At 42.3% G+C, this 22,478-nt stretch overlaps 1 protein-coding gene and 2 non-coding genes across 5 annotated transcripts; 1 reads left to right on the top strand and 2 right to left on the bottom strand.

The window, feature by feature from the left end:
• Window positions 1–1,978: 1,978 nt before the first annotated feature.
• Window positions 1,979–2,049, bottom strand: LOC131102450 (small nucleolar RNA SNORD52). The gene has a single exon (XR_009119445.1). It is a non-coding gene; the product is annotated as a small nucleolar RNA SNORD52 (small nucleolar RNA).
• Window positions 2,050–2,344: 295 nt separating this feature from the next.
• LOC131102452 (small nucleolar RNA SNORD52) lies at window positions 2,345–2,414 on the bottom strand. Its single transcript, XR_009119446.1, has one exon. It is a non-coding gene; the product is annotated as a small nucleolar RNA SNORD52 (small nucleolar RNA).
• A 2,303-nt stretch (window positions 2,415–4,717) lies between these two features.
• On the top strand, window positions 4,718–22,275 carry sacm1la (SAC1 like phosphatidylinositide phosphatase a). 3 transcript variants are annotated; one of them, XM_058047157.1, is made up of 20 exons: window positions 4,719–4,922; window positions 7,258–7,355; window positions 8,473–8,547; window positions 8,618–8,745; window positions 10,861–11,010; window positions 11,953–12,012; window positions 13,348–13,381; window positions 13,466–13,567; window positions 14,767–14,852; window positions 14,925–15,011; window positions 15,195–15,263; window positions 16,261–16,340; window positions 16,510–16,608; window positions 16,702–16,840; window positions 17,816–17,885; window positions 17,971–18,043; window positions 18,190–18,283; window positions 18,444–18,536; window positions 19,013–19,070; window positions 19,359–22,275. In XM_058047157.1, the coding sequence occupies exons 1-20, from the start codon at window positions 4,894–4,896 to the stop codon at window positions 19,493–19,495; spliced, it is 1,761 nt and encodes a 586-aa protein (XP_057903140.1). In that variant the 5' UTR covers window positions 4,719–4,893; the 3' UTR covers window positions 19,496–22,275. The 3 variants fall into 3 exon arrangements, with proteins under 3 accessions (XP_057903141.1, XP_057903140.1, XP_057903142.1); XM_058047158.1 differs by lacking the exons at window positions 19,013–19,070; window positions 19,359–22,275 and adding an exon at window positions 18,603–18,988 and having other exon boundaries at window positions 4,718–4,922; XM_058047159.1 differs by lacking the exon at window positions 4,719–4,922 and having other exon boundaries at window positions 7,282–7,355; window positions 10,929–11,010.
• Window positions 22,276–22,478: the final 203 nt, after the last annotated feature.

Below are 22,478 nucleotides of genomic sequence, written 5' to 3'. Positions count from 1 at the left end.
ACAAAAGTCAACCATTTTCAATCACATTTCATAAAAGAAAGCAGACTGTTGAATAGCTTTATTAATATCAATTTAATATGACAAATGTTTCCAGCTTAGCTACTCCAACCAATTTGGTTGGATACCTTTGAGCAAACAGAAAGGAACATTTCAGCCATGTTCCATCATTAAAATGCTTAAGTTGGGTATGAGAGGGTTGTAAACATCAAGCCTTCCATAAACCGTCCATTCAAAGCAGTCAAGTTGTGTCCCCACAATATCCTGTGAAAACAGACGGAAACACAACAACAAAAGACAGTTTCAGTTTCTTACCAACACTGAAGTTGCAATTCTTGGGAAAACTGATCTCCAGTGGTCTGCGTGTCTCAGTGCGCTGCGAGTATAACTTCATGTAGGAATCAGTAACCTACTCAGTCATCATTGACCAAACAGACCATTATACTGAAGACCAAGTCAATCCATTGGTGGGAGACCAGAACATAAGATGGGGGTGTGTACAATGACTCATGGTGAGGATGATGAAGAGGACCAAATGGTGGAAGCTGACACAATAACAAGAAGAGTGTTGTAGGATTTTTAGGCAGGAGTTGAGACAGGTTCTGGATGGTCAGGAGGTGCTTCCAGATGATTGGACAACTATAGCAAATGGGATGAGGGAGACGGGTAGGAGAGTACTTGGTGTGTCATCTGGAAAGAAAGCAGACAAGGAGACTTGGTGGTGGAATGAGGGGGGGGGGGGGGGGGGCAGGAGTGTATACTAGTGGGACATAGAGAGAAGAGGTGTTTGCTGTGGAACAGGAAGTAGCAAAGAATTGTAAAGAAGTGAGAAGAGCATTGAAGAGGATGAAGAGTGGGAAGGGACTTGGTTGTACAGATCCAGTATTTGCTAGAAGAATGTTAATAGACAAGTACAGAGGGAGTTACAGTGGGTCTTTGTCGTGCCAGAAGAGTTTCAGCTAAAATGAAGGAAAGGTATACAAAACTGTGGTGGGACCAGCCATGTTTGGTCTAGAGTAAGGATGGACCCATACATGGGCCGGCCGATATTTGCGTTCTTTAGTTGAATCGGTATCAGCCAATACGCATGTGGGTTCGCCCATGTATTTTTCTGCCGCATGATTCCCAGACAGGCATTAATCTAGCACATTAATGCTAGATAAGACTTAAACTACAACAGAAATGTTTTGCACATGGTTGAATATTTATTCCTTTTAAAGTTGACAATGCCGTTTAAATGTGTGTTTAAGAAAGCTGAATCCTACAATAAATATTTGTTTCAACTTGAGACCTGGAATATTTGTTATCATTGTCATTTTTTCATGTAAATTGAGGGAGCAAAAAAAGCAGTATCGGCCATCGGCTAAGGGTGATTAAAAAAATCAGTATCAGCATCGGCCCAAAAAAAAACCATAACAGTAGATCCCTAGTCTAGAGACAGTACCACTGGGGAAAAGACAGGAAGCAGAACTGGAGGTGGCAGAGATGAGGATGCCGAGGTTCTCACTGGGAGTGACCAGGATGGATAGGATCAGGAAGGAGTACATCAGAGGGACATTACATGTTAGAGGCCTCGGCCAGACTGAGATGGTTGGGACCAATATATTGGTAGAAGGATGCTGCCAGGTAGGAGGCGTAGAGGAAGACCAAAGAGGAGCTTTATGGATGTAGTGAAGGAGGACATGAGAGACAGATGCAGAAGACAGGGTTGGATGGAGGAGGTTGGTTTGCTGAAGGGAAAAGCCCAAAGAGTTTTTTCTAAGGAACTGAAGGTTATTTCTACAATGGTGTCACAGTTGATCATCTGAATTCAAACAAATATACTTACATCTGCATGGATAGCATCCTTTACTCTGCCAGGAGCTGCAACATTAAAAATATGAGCTCAGTCGTGACAATTCCCAAATCGATGTAAAAATGTGAAAGGCAGTAGCCCATTGTATGCAACATCACGTGAATGTATTGGTTTTACTGCGTTTTGTGGTCAGTACACTGTGAAAACAACTTCATGCCGTTTTTTCAGAGACTCTAGTCTATAGCATCATCATTCCACATTTTAGAGCAGGAACATGCCTGTCAGTTGTCAAACATACCTTGCGAGACAGCAGTGGTCCCGTTGCGCCCCTTTATACACCTGAGAAGGTCAAATATATAGAACATTAAAGACTACACAAAGTAGCAGAGTAAAAATACATATATCCATCGTTATAATGCACAGAAAAGGGAAAGATATGTCTTCATGTTTCACATGGAATGTGAATGATGGGCAAAATAAAAAGTGCAGTTCCCCTTTAAGTGTAAAAAAAAAAAGGATGTGAACTTATTGGGTTAAAGCTACTGCGTTTTGTGGTCAGTGCACTGTGAAAACAACTTCATGCTGTTTTTCAGAGACTCTAGTCTATTGCATCATCATTCCACATTTAGAGCAGGAATAGGCCTGTCAGTCAAACATACCTTGCAAGACAGCAGGTGACCCCTTCATACACCTGAGAAGGTCAAATAAATATAGATCATTAAGACTACACAAAGTAGTGGAGTGAAAATCCATAGATGCATACTCGGGTGTACTGTACAACAGCTTCATTGTGTATTCAGAGACTCTAGTCTTGCTATTCATCATTGTAGCAAAACATTACATCAGTACAAGATCAAGCAAATACTCACCATCCATGAGAGTAGTAATCCCTGGACCAGCATAGCTCAGGGGCTACTTTCTGGGCAATTGTATTCAAGCATAACCTTCAACAGATGTACACATACCAAGTAGTGTTAGCATAGCTACACAACGGTATGGCCCAAAATTCATCCATATTCATATATTTGGATTGCATATCAATATACATCCCCAGATTTTTTCCACAAAGTGAGTTTAGACAAAGATCAAAGCTGAATATGGGTGCAAAGTATTATTAAAATGTACATTTTATAGAATAGACGCTGAAAAAGAATAGTATATTATCTATAAATAAATTTAGATAACGTTAAATATAATGTTCAATCTTCAGTGCAATCATGTTGCACTCACGTAGTCTCTGTGCGTTCATCTCATGTTCCCATGACAACAGACCTTAACACGGTCAATACAGTCTCTATACAGCAACCTTTATACAGTCTTTTCACTGTTCACTCCTGTTATGCAGCGTCTCCTCTGCATCGCCGGTCGTGATCAAATATTATTGTTGAAATATTTTTGCAATTATTGTGTTTACGCTGTTTAGATATACATGTAATAAAAAATAATTCTGGAAACAAAATGGTCTTTTGATTAAATAGTACGTGATAAGCTCATGATAAAATAGTATGTGATAATAAGATCATCACATGTTTGTCTGGTATCAGGCCCAGTATCATGCCCCCACGTGCCAGTATCAGCCCGAGACCAAAGGGGGCACTTGGGGGCATGATACCTGGCCTGATAACAGACAAACCATGTGATAACCTATAATTATATATCCCATATCATATATTGGGAGTGTGTAACTAATCTCAGCTTTACCCAACAAGCGGACCTGATCTGAATTAATTATCTATGGCCCCCTGGATGATAATTGCACCAACACTACATTACCCACAATGCAACGGAAGCCCGCAAAGTTGTTTGATTAACAGCAACTCCTTCCTAGTCGACTTTCAAGGTTTTCACAGCCTCCGTGGGTGGAGCACAGCTTTTATCGTGACTCGATATTAAAGCTATAGTGACCGAAGGTACCATTTTTTAATATACTTTAATATTTAGGGTACAGAAGTGAATGAGGTGTCAAATTAAAGTACACTTTAAGTACACGGACTTCCCATTCTTACATCTCATTACAGATCTGCAGTCAAGATGATGAACAGGCCACATAAATATTAATACCACTCACCTCCTCTCGTCTCGTAGGAGTTAGTTCTTTCGAGACACGCCATCATCGATGGGGATATCCTTGTGGACATTGTCTGAAACAATCAGAAAATCATTAGAGACCGCTTCGAAGAGACAAAACTTTGTTTCATTGCCAAACCACGTTCTACACAACAGCGCTAAAGCATCGCCACATAATAATCCACTCCCAATCCTTCAAATGTAATGAATAAAACAACTAAACGTTATTCTGGTTGCGAGCGAGATTAATTATACATACACAAAGGACCGACGTGTACTCCCGGCAGCCATTGAACAAAAGAGAGAGAGTGGAATGGCTTCCACAGCTTTAAGCGGGGTCCTTCATAGCGTGTTATAGCTGTCCATGGCAGTGCCTGTTACTGGAGAGCCGCAATGCAATGCAGGAAATGTATTTATTCTGTTTAAACCAACGCAACGCAATGCTAATTAACTGATTGCTTCTCATTAAAGCAACGACAAATGGCATTCTAACCTAGGACAATTTCACACTAACTTGTAACGTTCTATTTCTTACGATTAATGTTTATTATTCTGCACTTATTGATCAAAATAAATATGCACATTTTGTGAAATATGCGTGCGTGGGTTATTTTACAGTATCACATCCAGATTTGGGTGCGGTAGCTCCGCCAAAGTCACGCCTTCGGTAGTTGCCAGGTAGTGTAGAAATCAGTCATTTAAACAAGAAGGTGCCACTTGTACGACCTGGCAACACAAACTCAGAAGCTGTCAGTCTCACGGCGGTAGCTACGCCAAAGTCACGCCTTCGGTAGTTGCCAGGTAGTGTAGAAATCAGTCATTTAAACAAGAAGGTGCCACTTGTACGACCTGGCAACACAAACTCAGAAGCTGTCAGTCTCACGGCGGTAGCTACGCCAAAGTCACGCCTTCGGTAGTTGCCAGGTAGTGTAGAAATCAGTCATTTAAACAAGAAGGTGCCACTTGTACGACCTGGCAACACAAACTCAGGAGCTGTCAGTCTCACGGCGCTCAGGTTTGGAGACGGAACAAAGATGGCGACTACCTATGAGAGATACAATCTGTAAGTACATGAAATACACATTCATATAAAACACATGAATTCGACGTCTGCTAAAACGCGCTTACTAAGTGTGCGAACGCCCCGGTAGCTTAAAGCGGGACTAAACAGATGTTAGCATGTAGCCTAAATGACACAATAGCTAAAGTTCGCAGACAGGCTCGGCTGGTACAGCAGGAAGTAGCAAGTTTAACTGGCCCCTAATGAATGAGGAGAGCTCTTCTGTCCCTCCAAGTTGATATGGCAGAATATGTTATTATCATAACATACCGAGCTTTTGTTCTGTTCGTAGCCTTTTTGAAAATTGGTGCCACGAGGACAGAGATGAATTCAGCAGTTTAAGCAATATTTGTTTCAACAACTTTGTCATTTGCCATTTCGGTGTGTCGATAATCACATGGAGATGAAGAAAGATGTTTTGTACAGTAGTAGTCTTCTCCCCTTGCCCCTTACAACATTTCAGGAAACTATTGTTTTTTTTTTAAATGATTAATGTCATTATTTAGGATTTTTTTTAAATTATATTGAAATTTATATTTCAATTATTTGTAATTATTTACTGTAGTGGACAATATTGTGGTATTCATAATAATATCAAACAAAAAGACCACGTTGTCATGAAATACCAGTCCCTCATTGTTGTAACATGGTTTTGCAGTTCATGAAATAAAAGAGCGCAGGAATAATACTACAAAAACCCAGTGCAAGTTTTCAGCATGTAGGAATGTTGGTGTGGCCGTGTACAGAGTATTAGTGTAGTTTGGATTATGAAAGTACAACAATGGTGTGTTTGACTACATACAGTTTGTCACTGTGACTGAGCAAATAGTCACATGGGGGGGGGGATGCTGATTTTTGTTTCATCAGAGTCTATTAATTATTTAGAAGGTTAGTTTGATACATTTTCTCTGTTACTATGTTTACTGTGTGACGTGTACTTTTTTAAAGTGTTCATGACACACAATAACAAAATGAAAGCACTTTTTTGTCGTACCGCTGTCATAGATGAATAAACAACTATGAAATAGGATTCACACAAAGTGGTTATTTTATTGAGAACACCTTGGTGGAACTGGAAGAGGTGGCCGGGGACGGGGATGTCTGGGCTTCCCTAATGCTGGCCCCGCGAGCCGGAAAGCAGAGGAAAACGAGTGAATGGATGGACGCTAAACCTGTATAAGTTCTTCCAATGATAAGAAAATGACTTCTACCGGCATAAATGCCAAATGTAAACAGAAATGTTGTGTGGGGAAGTAGTCACTGGGCGCACCGCTCAATCATGGCACAAAATGGACTGCCTCCTCCCGAACTAAACGGGTTGAAATGGGGATAAACACCGTCAAAGGTTGGCATGAATGGAAGCTAGCAGGGTTAGCTTTGTTTAGTATGCTAGCATGATAGTGTGTGTGTGCGCGCACCACATGGGCTGGATGTTGTTTACTGCGTTTTACCCATAAAACGTTTATTTTCCCATCATACAGACATTCTCAACACAGAGAGAACACACTACGGCCTTCAAAATAAGAGCGCCATTTGCCGACCAACTGTGTAAACAATATAAGAGTGTCTTAAGCATCCATAGTATATGCATCTAGAATTGCAGGCAGTCAGTACATCTTAATCACAAGCACAGGCGTTGCAGTTTGTTGAATATTTAGTAGTGACCACTTTGTTACTGCTACTTTGTTACCAATCAATACATGTTTTACAATTTGAAACAAGTGTTTGTAGCTTTTTATACAACACTCAACTGAATTTCATATTGCGATACATCGCAAAAATATATGCTGAAGTCCAAATCGCCCAACGCTAGTAACAAAATAATTGTCCTAAAAGATTGCCAAATGGGAAGATTTTCAGCAAACCCCACAAAAAATGGTCAGAGCACTTGGGAAATAAATGGAGGACATTTTTCCAACAGGTTCTACAAAATATCAAAGACTGATCCAAAAAAATGTAGGATTATTTTTGTGTGAATTGTAGTTTTGTAGTGTGGAATCATACTGGGGATTTTTGCCCATCATCCACAATCCTTGTGAGACATGAACACGCATGTCTTTCTCTTTTCTCTGCGTGATATAAACCAGCTAAAAAGAGATGAGATGCAGCTATTCCGCCTATAAAGCAGTCTGACGAAACCTCCAAAAAGTGCCAACATTGACATCATGTGACCTGCATATGAACCAGGCGACTGCAACATTGTTGTTGTTGTTATTTTTATTAACATTGTTACGCCGAAGAATTGCATGACTGGAGTATTGACGCCTCGCCACGCCACACAGGCGAGCTGCTGTAGCTGCCATGAAATGAAATCTTATTTTTGCCTCATTTTCTCCAGGCACACGACTCCAGAGAGGTTTTTCATTGAGGCCTGCGATGAAGGGGCCGATGCGGTCCTGGCAATAGACAGGGTCTCCAATGAGATGAACCTCACAGGTAAGAAGCATCTTCACACAGACGACATGTTGCGAGCAACCTCCTTCATCTCATCCTAAACTTGCTCAATAACGTTCCTGCCTGGTGACTGGGCTGGCCAATCCTGGAGCATCTTCTTCCCTGTCAGGAACTTTGATATAGAGACTGAAGAATGAGAGCAAGCGCCATCCTGCTGAAAAATGGACCGTCTCTTGGGATTTGGATGCTAATGGGCAGCAGGAATTTCAAGACAGCTAAATGATGGTGTTGCATTTGTCAAGGTCCACAGTTTGCAGAAAGGATGGACAGCGGTTGATTGAAATGGACCAATGAAATTGTTACATGAGCAAAGATGGCCGACATCAGAGTGTTTCATCGCTTCTGTTCTTTAAGGTGAAGCAATATGTGGGCTTGCAAATACTGTATAAGCAAGCAAAAAGCGCTCGGGAAAATAGCTATAACCAGCATGGTTCTGAGGGCATCCATGCTTTTTTTTGACGTAAAAAGCATGCGTTGTCATAAATACATAACCAGATTTTTCTCCAAATCTACACTTTGGAGGAGGTTTGGAAAACCTTTGTTTTTAGTACCAAAGATCTCTGGAGTCTGGAGTGAGGATGACGGGCCAAATGATGGGAAAAATAACTTCATTTGATGAGATAGCGCTGACGTGTCGACAGTTGCTAATGGCCTTTTTCACCACAATTGGTGTACCTGACCGTGTTTTCTGGTAGTCCCGCAAAGAAAGCGTGAAATGACCACATTTCCACTCCCAATCCCAATCCCAAATGAAGCAAGTTCATACACAGCAAGCCAGCAAGTCAGGGGTCCCCAGCCAGTAGATCAGGAGCCACCAGGAGCTCCCAACCACTTCAACCAGCTCTCCAAAGGGTTCATTCATTTATCATCCTACTCCTATTCCGGCGGAATGTGGAGGAGGGCCTGGTTGGAAGAAACTAGAACAGAGCGCTTTGGAAATCCAAGGAAATACAGCTGGAATAGGTGCTAATTTGGAAGATCTAGAAAGCTTTCTGTGCGGGTCATTGTGTGTAGCTGCTCTATTGGAGTTCACAACTCAAGGGTGGAAATGAGCATAATAGGTCCCCTTCTAAGCATGTCATTATTGGTGTTTTCCCAGGTAAAAAGGATATCCCTTCCTCGGCGGTGACCAGGCCTATCTGTGGCATCATGGGAACCATTCGCCTCGTTGCTGGTATGCACTGTGCCACAAGGGGTCATCTTCTGTTCAGCATTCTAGTGACGCACTGGCTGACTTTGCATAGGGATGTACCTGATCGTCATCACCAGGAAGAGGAATGTGGGCAACCTCCTGGGTCACGCGGTGTGGAAAGCAGTGGATTTTGATATCATCTCTTACAAGAAAACCGTGTTGCATTTATCAGAGATCCAGGTATGAGAACCCGTGCGTACCATTGACAACATGTTCTTGCTGCAAGGCAGCAATGCTAAACACACTTGTAGCATTTATCAGTATGGCAAAACAAACCAAAAAAAATGCGAAAAATGATTACAAACTCCATAAAGCTCTACTCTATTCACCGCCGGAGGATTGAACCAGCAACCATCACGTTGTGAGACAACCTCGGAGACATGTTGTAGGTTTCACCGTTGTGCTTAGTGGCTTTGCAGTTTAATCCTATTATTCCAGCAGACATCCACAACCCAAACAGGCTTGATTCCCTCGTGGATTATTAGTTCATATAAACTTCATTTATTTATCTCAATTTGTCTGGACGCACATGGACTAAATGAGGTTGCGCCAATTCCAAAAGATTCCTGGCAACCTTGTGAAACACAGAATCTTCCATGCGTTTTTGTCCATTTGTTGTTTTTATGGCAGCTAATTGTTAAGTGAAAAGTTCATTTCCTTTAAAGCAGGATTCAATGTTAATAAAAGGAACGTTTTTGTGGTTGGAGCATAGAAAACCTGTTTTGACTTTTGAAATACAGGTTTTAACATTATTGCAGCTCTGCAGACATGAAATAACACATAAATAGTCACTTTTACATTCCTATTATTCTTTCTTTACATCACATTGGGCAGGATACTGGATTGCTGCAGAGTTGGCTGCCGCTAGCATGGTAAACTAGCGAGCTAACTAAGTTTAGAATAAGTCAATTGGAGAGAGTAAGTGAGAAGAAGGACGTGTCCGTCTCGGCCATGGCGCGTCCGTCTCGGCCATGCCGCGTCCGTCTCGGCCATGGCGCGTCCGTCTCGGCCATGGCGCGTCCGTCTCGGCCATGGCGCGTCCGTCTCGGCCATGGCGCGTCCGTCTCGGCCATGGCGCGTCCGTCTCGGCCATGGCGCGTCCGTCTCGGCCATGGCGCGTCCGTCTCGGCCATGGCGCGTCCGTCTCGGCCATGGCGCGTCCGTCTCGGCCATGGCGCGTCCGTCTCGGCCATGCCGCGTCCGTCTCGGCCATGCCGCGTCCGTCTCGGCCATGCCGCGTCCGTCTCGGCCATGCCGCGTCCGTCTCGGCCATGGCGCGTCCGTCTCGGCCATGGCGCGTCCGTCTCGGCCATGGCGCGTCCGTCTCGGCCATGGCGCGTCCGTCTCGGCCATGGCGCGTCCGTCTCGGCCATGGCGCGTCCGTCTCGGCCATGGCGCGTCCGTCTCGGCCATGCCGCGTCCGTCTCGGCCATGGCGCGTCCGTCTCGGCCATGCCGCGTCCGTCTCGGCCATGCCGCGTCCGTCTCGGCCATGCCGCGTCCGTCTCGGCCATGCCGCGTCCGTCTCGGCCATGCCGCGTCCGTCTCGGCCATGGCGCGTCCGTCTCGGCCATGGCGCGTCCGTCTCGGCCATGGCGCGTCCGTCTCGGCCATGGCGCGTCCGTCTCGGCCATGGCGCGTCCGTCTCGGCCATGCCGCGTCCGTCTCGGCCATGCCGCGTCCGTCTCGGCCATGGCGCGTCCGTCTCGGCCATGGCGCGTCAGCTCTGCTCTGCTGGCTAAGTAGCCAGTCTCCATGAATAGTGTGAAATGTAATGTAACATCATATCTCATTACATCATTACATTACTGAGGCCTAGTGTATGCTACATATCATTTGTCTTTAAAGATTTCTTCACTAATAATAGTCACAAAATCCTTTATTAATTGTATTTTATTTTTTATAATCCAACCACTATAACCACCTTTGACGGACGGTCTGTGATGGTTGCTGTCTATTAATTGTACACTTCTTCCCTGTTCTTAATGAATGGAAATAAATGGATGATTTAAATATATTCTTTTGTTGAATGTAAGCAAATGCAAATTTAGGGTTGCAAACTGATGTGAACCGTACCACTTTTGTAAGCTTTGCTTCTTCCTACTCCTTTTGCAGATGTAGAACTGCCAATTGAATATATGACACATTCCATTGTAACCTGATGCATGTTCAAATCCCATTAAACCTGAACTTTGAAAATAGCAGCTGACCCCTCCATAGCTGCTACTGTATGTGGGTATATGCTGGTTTGCCACGCCCATATTTGTAAAAGATGTTGTTTTCTGTCCTTTTCTAGTCTCAGGAGAATAAGACCTTCCTGTCCATGCTTAACAATGTGCTGACTACAGACGGTTTCTACTTTAGCACCGACTACGACCTGACACACACCCTACAGCGGCTGGCCAACACCAGCCCCGACTTCCACGAGATGAGTCTGCTGGAGAGGGTGAGTGGTCCAACCAACCACGTTCCATTTCATTTCACTCATTCAGTTCCATGGGCACAGAAATATTTAGGACATGTTGGAAGGTCTGCAGTAACATTGAAAGTACTCCCTGCCACTCACACCACCCTGACAGTTCACTGCGCCCCCCTCAGACGGGGCCCGCACCACTATTTGAGAAGCACCGCGGTATGATGACACGTGTTCAAGAAAAGCCAACTATTGAAGTCCATAATGACATATGTATCTAATGATAAATACTGCATAATACAGCTTACTGCACAAGTACTGTATGTATCGACACCCTCCACTGCGTAATACAGCTTACTGCACAAGTACTGTATGTATGGACACCCCCACCGTGTAATACAGCTTACTGCACATGTACTGTATGTATGGACACCCTCCACCGTGTAATACAGCTTACTGCACATGTACTGCACACGTACTGTATGTATGTATGGACACCCTCCACAGTTTTCCACAGTCAACTTTGATACAAATTTGCTACAAGGTAAACTCATGTAAATACTGAGGAATAATGAGGTCATTTAATTTGTTTCTGTTGTAGAAAACAATTTGACATCAAAAGACAAAGATCAGCTTTGATTTCCAAGTATTTGCATTTCAATTGGATACACAACTTGGAAGCCTTTTGTTTCAACTCCAGATCAGGGTATTATACTGTATAGTATACTAGCTATGACGATGCCACTATCACAAGGATTAACTGTACATTTCTAAGATAAGATATGCCTTTATTAGTCCCTCAAGGGCAATTTTCTCTTAGTTTTTTTTCTTATTTTTGAATGTATTTCTTCCTGCGAGCAAACAGTCATGAGACCATAGAGCCTATTTGCTATGGATTTAGTTCCATTGACAAAATGACCAATCCAGGTGACAGGATGTCTCACTGAGTTTCTTATGCAGCCGCTTGTGTTTTAGGCCGATCAGAGGTTTGTGTGGAATGCAAATCTCCTCCGAGAGTTGGCAGCACAGCCAGAGGTAAGCTATCTCTCCAGGTGCTACTTGCCTGCTTTTTAAACCATGTATTCTGGAAAGATGATTTGTTTTCTTTTTTACACACACTGTACATAGTGTGGGGGCATCAAATGTGAAATGACACTACCTTTTGGGAAAAAAAAAATGTCCTCACCCTAACGAGACCAAAAGGGCCACGTTGGTAAATTGAAGTTCAGGCAATTTCATTTCCCCATTTCGCATTTTCTTTATTCTTATGAGAAGGGGGAAAAAATACTCCAAAACTGGTGTTAGATTTATATTTAGTTTAGTTTATTTCCAACATAAAAGAATACAACAAACCAACAAATCAATACAAAATAAAAAAAAGAAAATACATATGTGTATACATATATACATACATATATATATATTTACTATACTATACATTTTTTTATATTTCATTATTATTATTATTATTTGATAATAAGTGATTGCTGCTGATTGCTCCAAAATATTGAAAGACAAGCTGTGTGTAGCCTTCTGATCTCTAGGCGTCAGTAATTAAGAATTTTTTTTTAACCCTTAGATGCACGAGTGACTGGACCCTCCACTCTTCCATAAGTGGCTCAAAAATCACCCATACTAGAATCAATGCCTTTTTATGACAATGTTGCCATTTTGGTTAGGAATAATCACTTGTATGATATTTAGTATTATATTTAGGACCACACAAGAATGATTTCATGTTAGAAACATCTTCATTTTTCACTTTTTTACATCTTTGAAAAAGAAAATGACCCCATTCAACAATAGAAAATGTGAGGATCCATTGTGTGTATCTAGCAGCCAAGGCATGGATGAGGAAACAAAAGAGTACTGGCCAACAATACATATAGTCATGTTAGCCAGCTAGTGTCACCTAGTTATAAAGTATTATAATTTTTCATTTCCAAGATATTTCAAGAAACAACCTGACCGGGTCATTTTGGACCCACTTATGCATCTAAGGGTTAATTACCTTATATGATTTAAATTTCCACTGCATGGAGTTAACCTTGGTCCAGCACGACATAGTGACAAAGTTCTCCTCCTGGATTGGTTTTAGCTTGGTGACGAATGTCCAAATGGCCTCTCACATCTGTGGGTTTTTGTGTATGAGGCCAACAAGCCACCCCTGGACCACAATCATGACAAAGCCAAAATGTCAAAAAGCTGCTGTTGGATGTGAAAATGTAAAAACACATCACAAAAACGTCACGCCAGGGTGCTGTAATTCTTCATCCTTGAATGTCATTGGACCAACAGTGTTGTTATCAAGCATCTTTGCAGAGTTGTGTATTCTTCCAACCATCCTAACAATATCTAACTTCACCTTAGCTCCACAGGTTTGCACTACCGGTAGTACATGGCTGTATCCTTTTTATAAATATATTCCACTGAAGATGCTTTTTAAACGAACTCTTAACAGAATTGTGTCCTTAATGTATTGCTCCAGTTATTGTCATGAAACCGTGTCGGATAAATGGGAAGATCTTTGAATGGATCCTTATATCCCGGAGAAGCTGCTTCCGAGCTGGTGTCAGATATTTTGTCAGAGGTAAGGCACAAAGCGAGCCAGTTAAACATCCACTTTGCCTCATGTTTGTAATTCCAATATGCATTTACCGTATGCTGTCATATGCACCTATCCAGCACGTCTCTGACACGGCCATGAAGGAACAAAGATTATTCATCTTACAGGAATCGTGTACAGATTTTTCTAACGAGCGTCTGTGCATTATCAAGCTGCAACATGAAGGGACGGTCGGTCTATGAATGGCGCTAACGAGGCTCTCATCACGGTATCTCTATGCAGTCCAAAGGCCATCGCTAAAATGTACCTGTGTTTGCCCGTACTATGACCCACCCACCTGTGGACCACTCGCCATACCTGCTGTGTGCCATCTGCCCTGTATGCTCAAACTAGGTATCAATGTGGGTGGGAATGGCTGGCCAACAGTCCAGCTGGGATAGGCTCCAGCACCCCCGCCACCCGCGTGGAGATAAGCGGTAGAAAGTGAACGAATAGTGACTTTTGCACTCCTGTTCCCCAATGTAGTATCCAAAATAAGACAATGTAGACGCACACGTTTGCACTGAGAAGAGAGTTCCTTGTTTTTTTACTTCATGGACTTCTTGTGGTGGCTAACATAACATGACTGACACTTAGCAACCGCTGGGAATACTACATCACATCAAATAATAGACCACAGTCAAGCATATAACAGCAACTATTTATGAATGAATATATTTAGAAAAAACCTGACACTGCAAAATTGAAAGCACAAAGTGGTGAGGGACAACTGTACCGTTCTCTGATACGCTTTGGAGATGGTTCCTGGTGGAGCAATAACATTCCATGAATGGGCAACAGCTCTGGTGGACAGCATCAAAGGTTCTCCCAGTTGGCGTTGTAGAGCAGGAATGCTGGTGGCAAACCAGCAGGATGCCCGGATGATCTCAATGCTGTCTTTTTAATGTAACTGTCAGGATCAGATGACGTGTCCCTCAAAGTGGTTTACGTGGTGCATGATGAACATGGTCCAGTCCGGCGAATTTAAAAAGACAACGAGAGGCGTTCATTGGATCGGTTGAGATGACACTCTGCTGTGTTAAACCCTCTCACGCCTTGGTCGACAAAATTGGAGTTTAGGCAATGAAAAAGTGTATAAGTTTATATGTGTGTATTACTGTGATTGACAAGGAAAACTAGCATGTTGTGGCTATGCTATGTCAGCTCCGTTCTCTTTTCTTCAGGTATTGACTCTGAAGGCCATGCTGCTAACTTTGTGGAAACGGAGCAGATAGTTTTGTACGAGGGAGCCAAGGCTTCATTTGTGCAGGCAAGTATGATGTTTGGTTGAAGGAAAGTTCAACGTGTTATTGACAATGGCATTTCTACTTGCATCCCACAGACACGAGGTTCTATGCCCTTTTACTGGAGTCAAAGGCCCAACCTTAAATATAAACCAAAGCCCATCATCAGCAAAACAACAAGCCATGTAAGGACAGGACTTCGGTTTGTGTGTTGTTCTTTCAACAAAGCTCAGAGGTCCTTTCTTCGTGTAGACCTGGTGCACCCACCACCAGGGAAACGAGAAGATTACGCTTTCCTCCATTCAGTCTTTAGCGGAATAAAGACCAGTGTTAAACGTTGATGCTAACCACCAACCAACATTTTTCAGATGGATGGTTTCCAGAGGCATTTTGACTCTCAGCTCCTCATCTATGGGAAACAAACCCTTCTTAACCTGGTAAGCTATGATTATGGATTTATTTGATTTATTTGGACCAAACATTGGAAAGGGAAATTAGACACAAACACACACAGCAACATTTTTTGGAAAAAACGCTGGTCACAACTGTGTATATATACATATGTATATATGTGTGTGGTATAGTATAAATATATATATATATATATACAGTGAGGGTCATAAGAATTACACCCCCTGCGATTTTGTTCTCCCAAATAGGAAGAGATCTGAAATTTCCACTCTTAGAGACATCATCTAAAAATAAATCTAAAAATCACATTGTATGATTTTTTACAATGATTTATTTGTAAATGACTATGGTTCATAAGTATTTGCACCCTTGAGAATCGCCAATAATTTTGACTGTCAAAGAGCTCTGTCCACCCTAAAAAAGTCCACTTTTACCCCACGCGTAACCCCCCCAACTACCCCCCCTTTGAGCTCATTAATATGACCTGTCATAATCCAACTGGAAAGCAGCTTGGTGAGAATAAATCAACACTTGCTGCAGTCGTTAGAAAAGGCTAAACACGACTGCTAATCTACCTCGGACCGGGGCTCCGTGTAGCATCTCTGATTAGAAAAGTGATGAATCAGCCCAGAATGACATGGCAGGATCTGGAACCACAGTTTGGTCTGCTGGATGTGCAAACCTACCTGAGGAACTACAGCAAACGTCGTTGCAAATAACAGCCTCTGCACTAAATATTAGCACTGATTATCTCAAGGGTGCAAATACTTATGAACCACAGGGATTTACAAATAAATCATGAAAAAAATCAGAGTGGAAATACATCTATGATGACAATTTCAGATCTCTCCCCATTTTCTAAGTAGGAGAACTTGCAAAATGTGAAATGAAGTTATGCTAAAATCTATTTGAGTGTCCCTCTGCTGTTAAATGTGTAAGTGCACGATGCTAACTCAATAGCTGCATGATTCATGAAACATCAGTAAAAGTATTTTTTATCTATATATGGTCTATTTTTTTCAGATAAATCAGAAGGGTTCTGAAAAGCCACTTGAGCAGGCATTTGCCAAGATGGTGTCCAGTATGAACAACGGTATGATCAAGTAAGTTGGGCTCATTTCATCATGGTATTTGGACTTTTTAGATCTAAAATATTCCTTTCTTTCATCACTATCCTAAACATTGTTGTGGTGTTGACATGTTAAGGATATTTTCTCTGACAGCTTTCCAGTTGTTATGATTTTTCAGACGGGTATCTTCTTCTATGTTTAGTTACGTAGCCTTCGACTTCCACAAAGAGTGCAGCCACATGAGATGGGATCGTCTCCAAGTCTTGGTGGAAGCGGTTGCTGAGACACAAGATGAATACGGGTATTTTATCAGCAGCTTCATGAATCATGTCGTTGCTATTAGGGTAGTGGTACACGTCAAAGAACAGGGAAATGAAGTTCTTTCTGTGTACAGTTACTTCATGGTGAACTCGGACGGAAAGGCGCTTGTCCAGCAGAAAGGAGTCTTCCGCAGTAACTGTATGGACTGCTTGGACCGAACCAATGTCATCCAGAGTCTATTGGCACGACGCTCTTTACAGTCTCAGCTCCAGGTACCACATACCACATACCACATACCACATACCAGCACAAAGTACACATTTAAGAGCCGCTTTTCTCACACAATATGATTTTTCATTTACTTGGGATTTAAAAAGACTCAGGCTGTCCCAGATAAGTTTCACCCTGCTACTAAGTACTAGCAAAAGAAGAGAACTGTAACATGCTGAAACTCATTTGGGAAAAACTGAAGAAGCTTAAGCAAGATTGTGATAACCTGAAGGACGCTATTTTTTCCTATTTCCAATGGAATGGTATCCATGGAAAGGAATATTCCAATCTCTTGTCTGCGTGTGCCGCTATAATCAGACACAATAGTCAGTGGGGCATGCCCAGTAAAGCGTAAACACCGACACCACGTGCTGGAGCCTATCCCAGCTGTCTTCCACCCTGGACTGGTGGCCAGCCAATCCCAGGGCACATATAGACAAACAACCATTCACACTCACATTCATACCTATGGACAATTCGGAGTGGCTAATTAACCTAGCATGTTTTTGGAATGGGGGAGGAAATACCCGGAGAAAAGCCACGCATGCACGGGGAGAACATGCAAACTCCACACAGAGATGGCCGAGGGTGGAATTGAACTCCGGTCTCTTAGCTTTCAGGCCTGCGCACTAACCACTCTGCTGGTATAAAGTATAATAATAATAATAATAACATGAATAATACACATGCCGTGTGAGGATGATTGACAGGTTTAATCATTGCAAACAAGGAAAAAAAAAACGTACGGTGTCTTCTCCTCCACACAAGCATCTTCACGTGACGACGTATCGACGTGCAGTTATTGCATGGACGTATCGATGACACTGACGCCTTGTTCAATGTCATCAATACGTCGTTAGCTAGTTAACCAGGTTGAATCCAACTTGACGAAAAGGAACCAAATAGCCACAATACAAGAGATTACTGTACCTGTAAATTCAATGAGCATTGTGTACTTTATCGCCGTGTGTCCTCAGAGAATGGGGGTTCTCAACGTGGGACAGCGGCTTGAAGAACAAGCCGACTTTGAAAAGATCTACAAAAACGGTGTGGTAATAAACCCTTTGTCAGTGGTGGCCCGGCAACTATTGTGTTTGAGCCTAACCTCCAACTGTTGCTGCTTCCTAACCAGCGTGGGCTGACAACGCCAACGCATGTGCTGTGCAGTACGCAGGAACCGGAGCCTTGAAAACCGACTTCACAAGGTACACTGACCGTTTTGTCTTGGTCGGTCTGCATTCTGAGGTTCATGTGCTGCGTGTCTTGTGGTGTTATTAGCACACTACGATCATCTCATCGGTGGTGTTGATGTTTCTCTCCATTTCCGTCGCAAAACCTTTTTGTTCCACAGGACAGGCAAGAGAACCCGCTGGGGATTATTGATGGATGGTTGGAACTCCATGATACGCTACTACAAAAACAACTTCTCTGACGGATTCAGACAAGTATTTTTCATATACCTACCATTGTATTAACATTGGTCACCAAGTGTGCGCATAACGCATCTAGAATAAACACAATCATATAATATTGTGCTTAGCTTTGGAATATGTAGAATGTGACTTAAGATTAATTATATTATCGCAATTTTTTTACGTTTTTCAGGATTCAATTGACTTGTTTCTGGGTAATTTTGCCCTTGATGAATCGGATGGTCCGAGTCCTCTTCGGGTGCAGAAGGACTGGAAGTTTCTCACGGTTAGTTGCTGAGTATTTAGTGTGTTTGTATGAACTGAAATATGAACTATGATTGCTGTTTTTCAGCTCCCCATCATCATGTTGGTGTATGAACTAAAATATGAACTATGATTGCTGTTTTTCAGCTCCCCATCATCATGTTGGTGTATGAACTAAAATATGAACTATGATTGTTTTTCAGCTCCCCATCATCATGTTGGTGTATGAACTAAAATATGAACTATGATTGCTGTTTTTCAGCTCCCCATCATCATGTTGGTGTATGAACTGAAATATGAACTATGATTGCTGTTTTTCAGCTCCCCATCATCATGTTGGTGTATGAACTAAAATATGAACTATGATTGCTGTTTTTCAGCTCCCCATCATCATGTTGGTGTATGAACTGAAATATGAACTATGATTGCTGTTTTTCAGCTCCCCATCATCATGTTGGTGTATGAACTAAAATATGAACTATGATTGCTGTTTTTCAGCTCCCCATCATCATGTTGGTGGCATTCTCCATGTGCATCGTATGCCTTCTCATGTCTGGTAGGTTGCTAGGTTGCTCGACTTCTGGACAGTCCGTAGCAGGGCTAGGGAACCTTTGGCTTGCGAGTGCTTTTTGATGAGACTCTGACATTTCTTATACATACATATGTATATAAATATACACACATACATTAATGGTAAGAGGTATTTAATTATTGTGTTGTTGTTATTAATGTAGCATTATTGGTTAGCTTCAGGATAACGTTATTAAAAATAAATACATTTAGAGATTATTCTTGTTGGGGAGTAGACGTCCAGCTTGATGATGGATCTGTTGTCGTCCGTCAGGTGACACGTGGACAGAGACCTTTGCTTATGTGATGTTCTGGGGAGTTTGCAGCGCCATTACAGCCACCATCATCTTGTTTAATGGACAAGACTTTGTGGACGCTCCCAAACTTGTTCACAAAGAGAAGATGGACTGAGCGGGCTGTGCCTGCACCCCCCACCCGCATACCTCAACACTGCTGTTCTTCCTCCCTTTTCCATGGCGGTCCGGTCCAGTATGGAGCGTCCATGCCAAAGGTTTATTCCATCACCGCATAACACATCACTCCAATAGCCATTCCTTTCTGACGACACAGACGTCTGATTTGATACACACGAGGTCAAAGGTCATGTCAAGGTTTGCGTTGGGTCAGTGCACCGCTTATTCCGGCTACCGACATACATTTCCACACGCTGTCAACTTTTCCAGCTTCCGGTTCCTCACACTGCTCCTCCAATTTATTTCATAAGATTCAATCACGTTAATGAAGCGTTCTGTTCCCTTCGTAGTATGCAAATTGTGTACTTCAATAGTTCATCCCTTCAAATTGAAATGTCCAAATATGACCAAAATGGTTGGTGATGGATCAGTAATTGATAACTAATTGTCTTATGGAGTTTAAACTATTACAGTATGTCAAGGCCGTTTATGAATAATGATAATTACTGGTCCCGTAATATCTGATTGAAAGTTGCAATATGACTTTAGAGCTTTCATGTCTTCTAAGCATTCCAAGCACAGGACTTTCATTCTCTCTCTCTCTCGCTCACATACATACACCTTCACACTTCGAATTCACTCTTATCACAGTTTTTCAAATATACAAATATATATTCATCAATAAATCATGTTGTTTTGCGATTGAATACAGCCTGTTAGTAGTAAAAAATAAAAAAAACACATTTATACAAATGTTAATTTTGGGGGTAAATGAAGCGTTTTCCAGCATTAAAATGGCTAAATGAAGTAAAAATACAAATACAGTATAAGGCATTCAGAAGACTGATTCAAACACCGTGTGACATGTGGGGTACACTGGTCAGTAGGCGTCACTAATCTTACTGTAATGTTGGGTAACACACAAGCACCAGACTTGATGGGTGCAAGAACAGGATTTTATTTCAGGTGTGAACGATCTCACAACCGGGACAGTAATCCCAAACACGAGCTCCTCTTGCTGCCATAACCACTCCAAACTAGACCCAACTCTCAACTCCCGACGTCACTTCCTGTTGGCTCAGGTCTAATATGTCTGAAAATGTCCCATTTTCTATCTTGGGTAGTGTCGTGGTCACTATAGGGGTGTTATTTCATGTCAAGAGGGCTCTAATGCATCTCTACAAGGTCGTAAGCAGGTTTTCTATGCTAACTATGAAAATGTTCCATTCCTAAATAAGGACCCTTGCAAAGAGGACGGGTCTGGAACCAGTTAGCATGTATGAACAAGGGATTACTGTATTGTGTTTGTCAATGTCCATTGTTTATTCATTGGCCTATGAAAGCACTTCTCTTCCTCGTGGTTTGCAAAAGCTGGACTGTCACATTTGTTACACACAAAGCCATTTTCTTTTTTTAAAGCTGATCTTGGAATTGCCAAGATTGTCAGATGGATGCATGGTTGCAACATCAGCTAATACAGTACATGTACCGAGCACGCAAGGTCATCATACAGTATGGGTCATTCTCCCGTAAGCGCTACCAGAGAGCGGTGGTGTGTCGGTCATGAACCAACGGGTCATAAGAACTCTCGCCTCTAAAATACCCGTCCAGTCCGTTCAGTTGCAAATGCTTTTTGGTGATTGGCTGGAGAGTCGCTTCACCTTTTTGCAGGGCGGGACTATTTATCCTATCGTCGCCTCCGTCTGTCTCTGGGTGGGTGGGGTTAGCTGACTGAAAGACCGAGAGATTCACCGACACTGTCGGTGACCTCGTTCAGTCCGTTCACAAAAAAGAACTAGTTCTATTGACCCGTTCGTTCATGACCGACACACCGCTAGTCGTCACGTGTTGTTGCGCTGTAGAGTCGGAACCAACGTGAACATGAGTGAACGGGTCTATGCACAGGGGGAGATCACAGGCTAACCACCAATTGACCCAAATGAACGAATCTTTTTACTGAATGAACCGGAATGATCGGGGTTTTGCCCACCGCTACCTGAGAGGGTCACTTGGAGGTACTTAGACGTACCGACTACAGTGAAACATACTGCAAACACATTAAATAAACACGGGAAACGCTATGGAATACTTTTTTGTGTCTTGTGTCGGGCTGATGACGTCAACGCAAAAAATAGAATAGAATTTAAAAAATGGCGCCGCCCGCCTCGGCACCAAATCACAGCAGGTTGGGAAAATGAAAAGATCTTGCAATTGGATGTCAAAAGTATGGGAGTACTTTACACTTACAGGAAACTTAAAGGTGGTCTGGCAAATAGCGTACTACCGCGATGCACCAGCACCAGGACGTTTTCAGCAATGAAATATACCAAATGATCACATGTTTTTCTTCATCAACTGAAACAGAACAATTGTGCTTCATTTTTGTATGCAAATGTGTTGGAAAGTAACAACTTCAATTTTTGCTTGCTATGTCTAGCTTTTGGTACCCCTTTCAGGAGAATGACCCACATGTCAAATATGTCCTATTCATAAAAAGAATGGAAGGAACATTATAGGTATTCATAATATGCCACCAAAATGATTCAGTATATACACAATGTTGTTTTCTTTTATTACCATCTTTCCTCAGATAAATGTATACAGTACAGAATTAGCATATTTTGGTTCCAAGGTGAAGAATGTGTACGATCATTGCAGGTTTGTATTTAGGGTAGTGATCATGTATCAATGTAATATGGACATTGAAGCCTAATGGTATTATATTGCATATATGGGATATAAAACCATACAGTGAATAAAGACTTTGTTTTTGTTGCAGTCCAATGTCATTCTATAACGATCAATTAACTCAAGTCAACCCACTTCCTTTTCCGAGGCACCGCAATGCTGCTTCTGTCCATCAGTGGGCGCCAGAGAAGCCTAAACAGAGGCTGACGTAATTGCAGCGCCCCTGCTCGTATTGGTACTATATTTCTGAAGCTTTGGGATGATTTGAGCGTTCTTTGTAAGATAACACCATG

This window comes from Doryrhamphus excisus, chromosome 14 (assembly GCF_030265055.1).
Source record: "Doryrhamphus excisus isolate RoL2022-K1 chromosome 14, RoL_Dexc_1.0, whole genome shotgun sequence".
NCBI classification, from domain to species: domain Eukaryota; kingdom Metazoa; phylum Chordata; class Actinopteri; order Syngnathiformes; family Syngnathidae; genus Doryrhamphus; species Doryrhamphus excisus.
The sequence above is the reverse complement of the archived record's forward strand: the minus strand, read 5'-3'. Positions and strand labels throughout refer to the sequence as shown.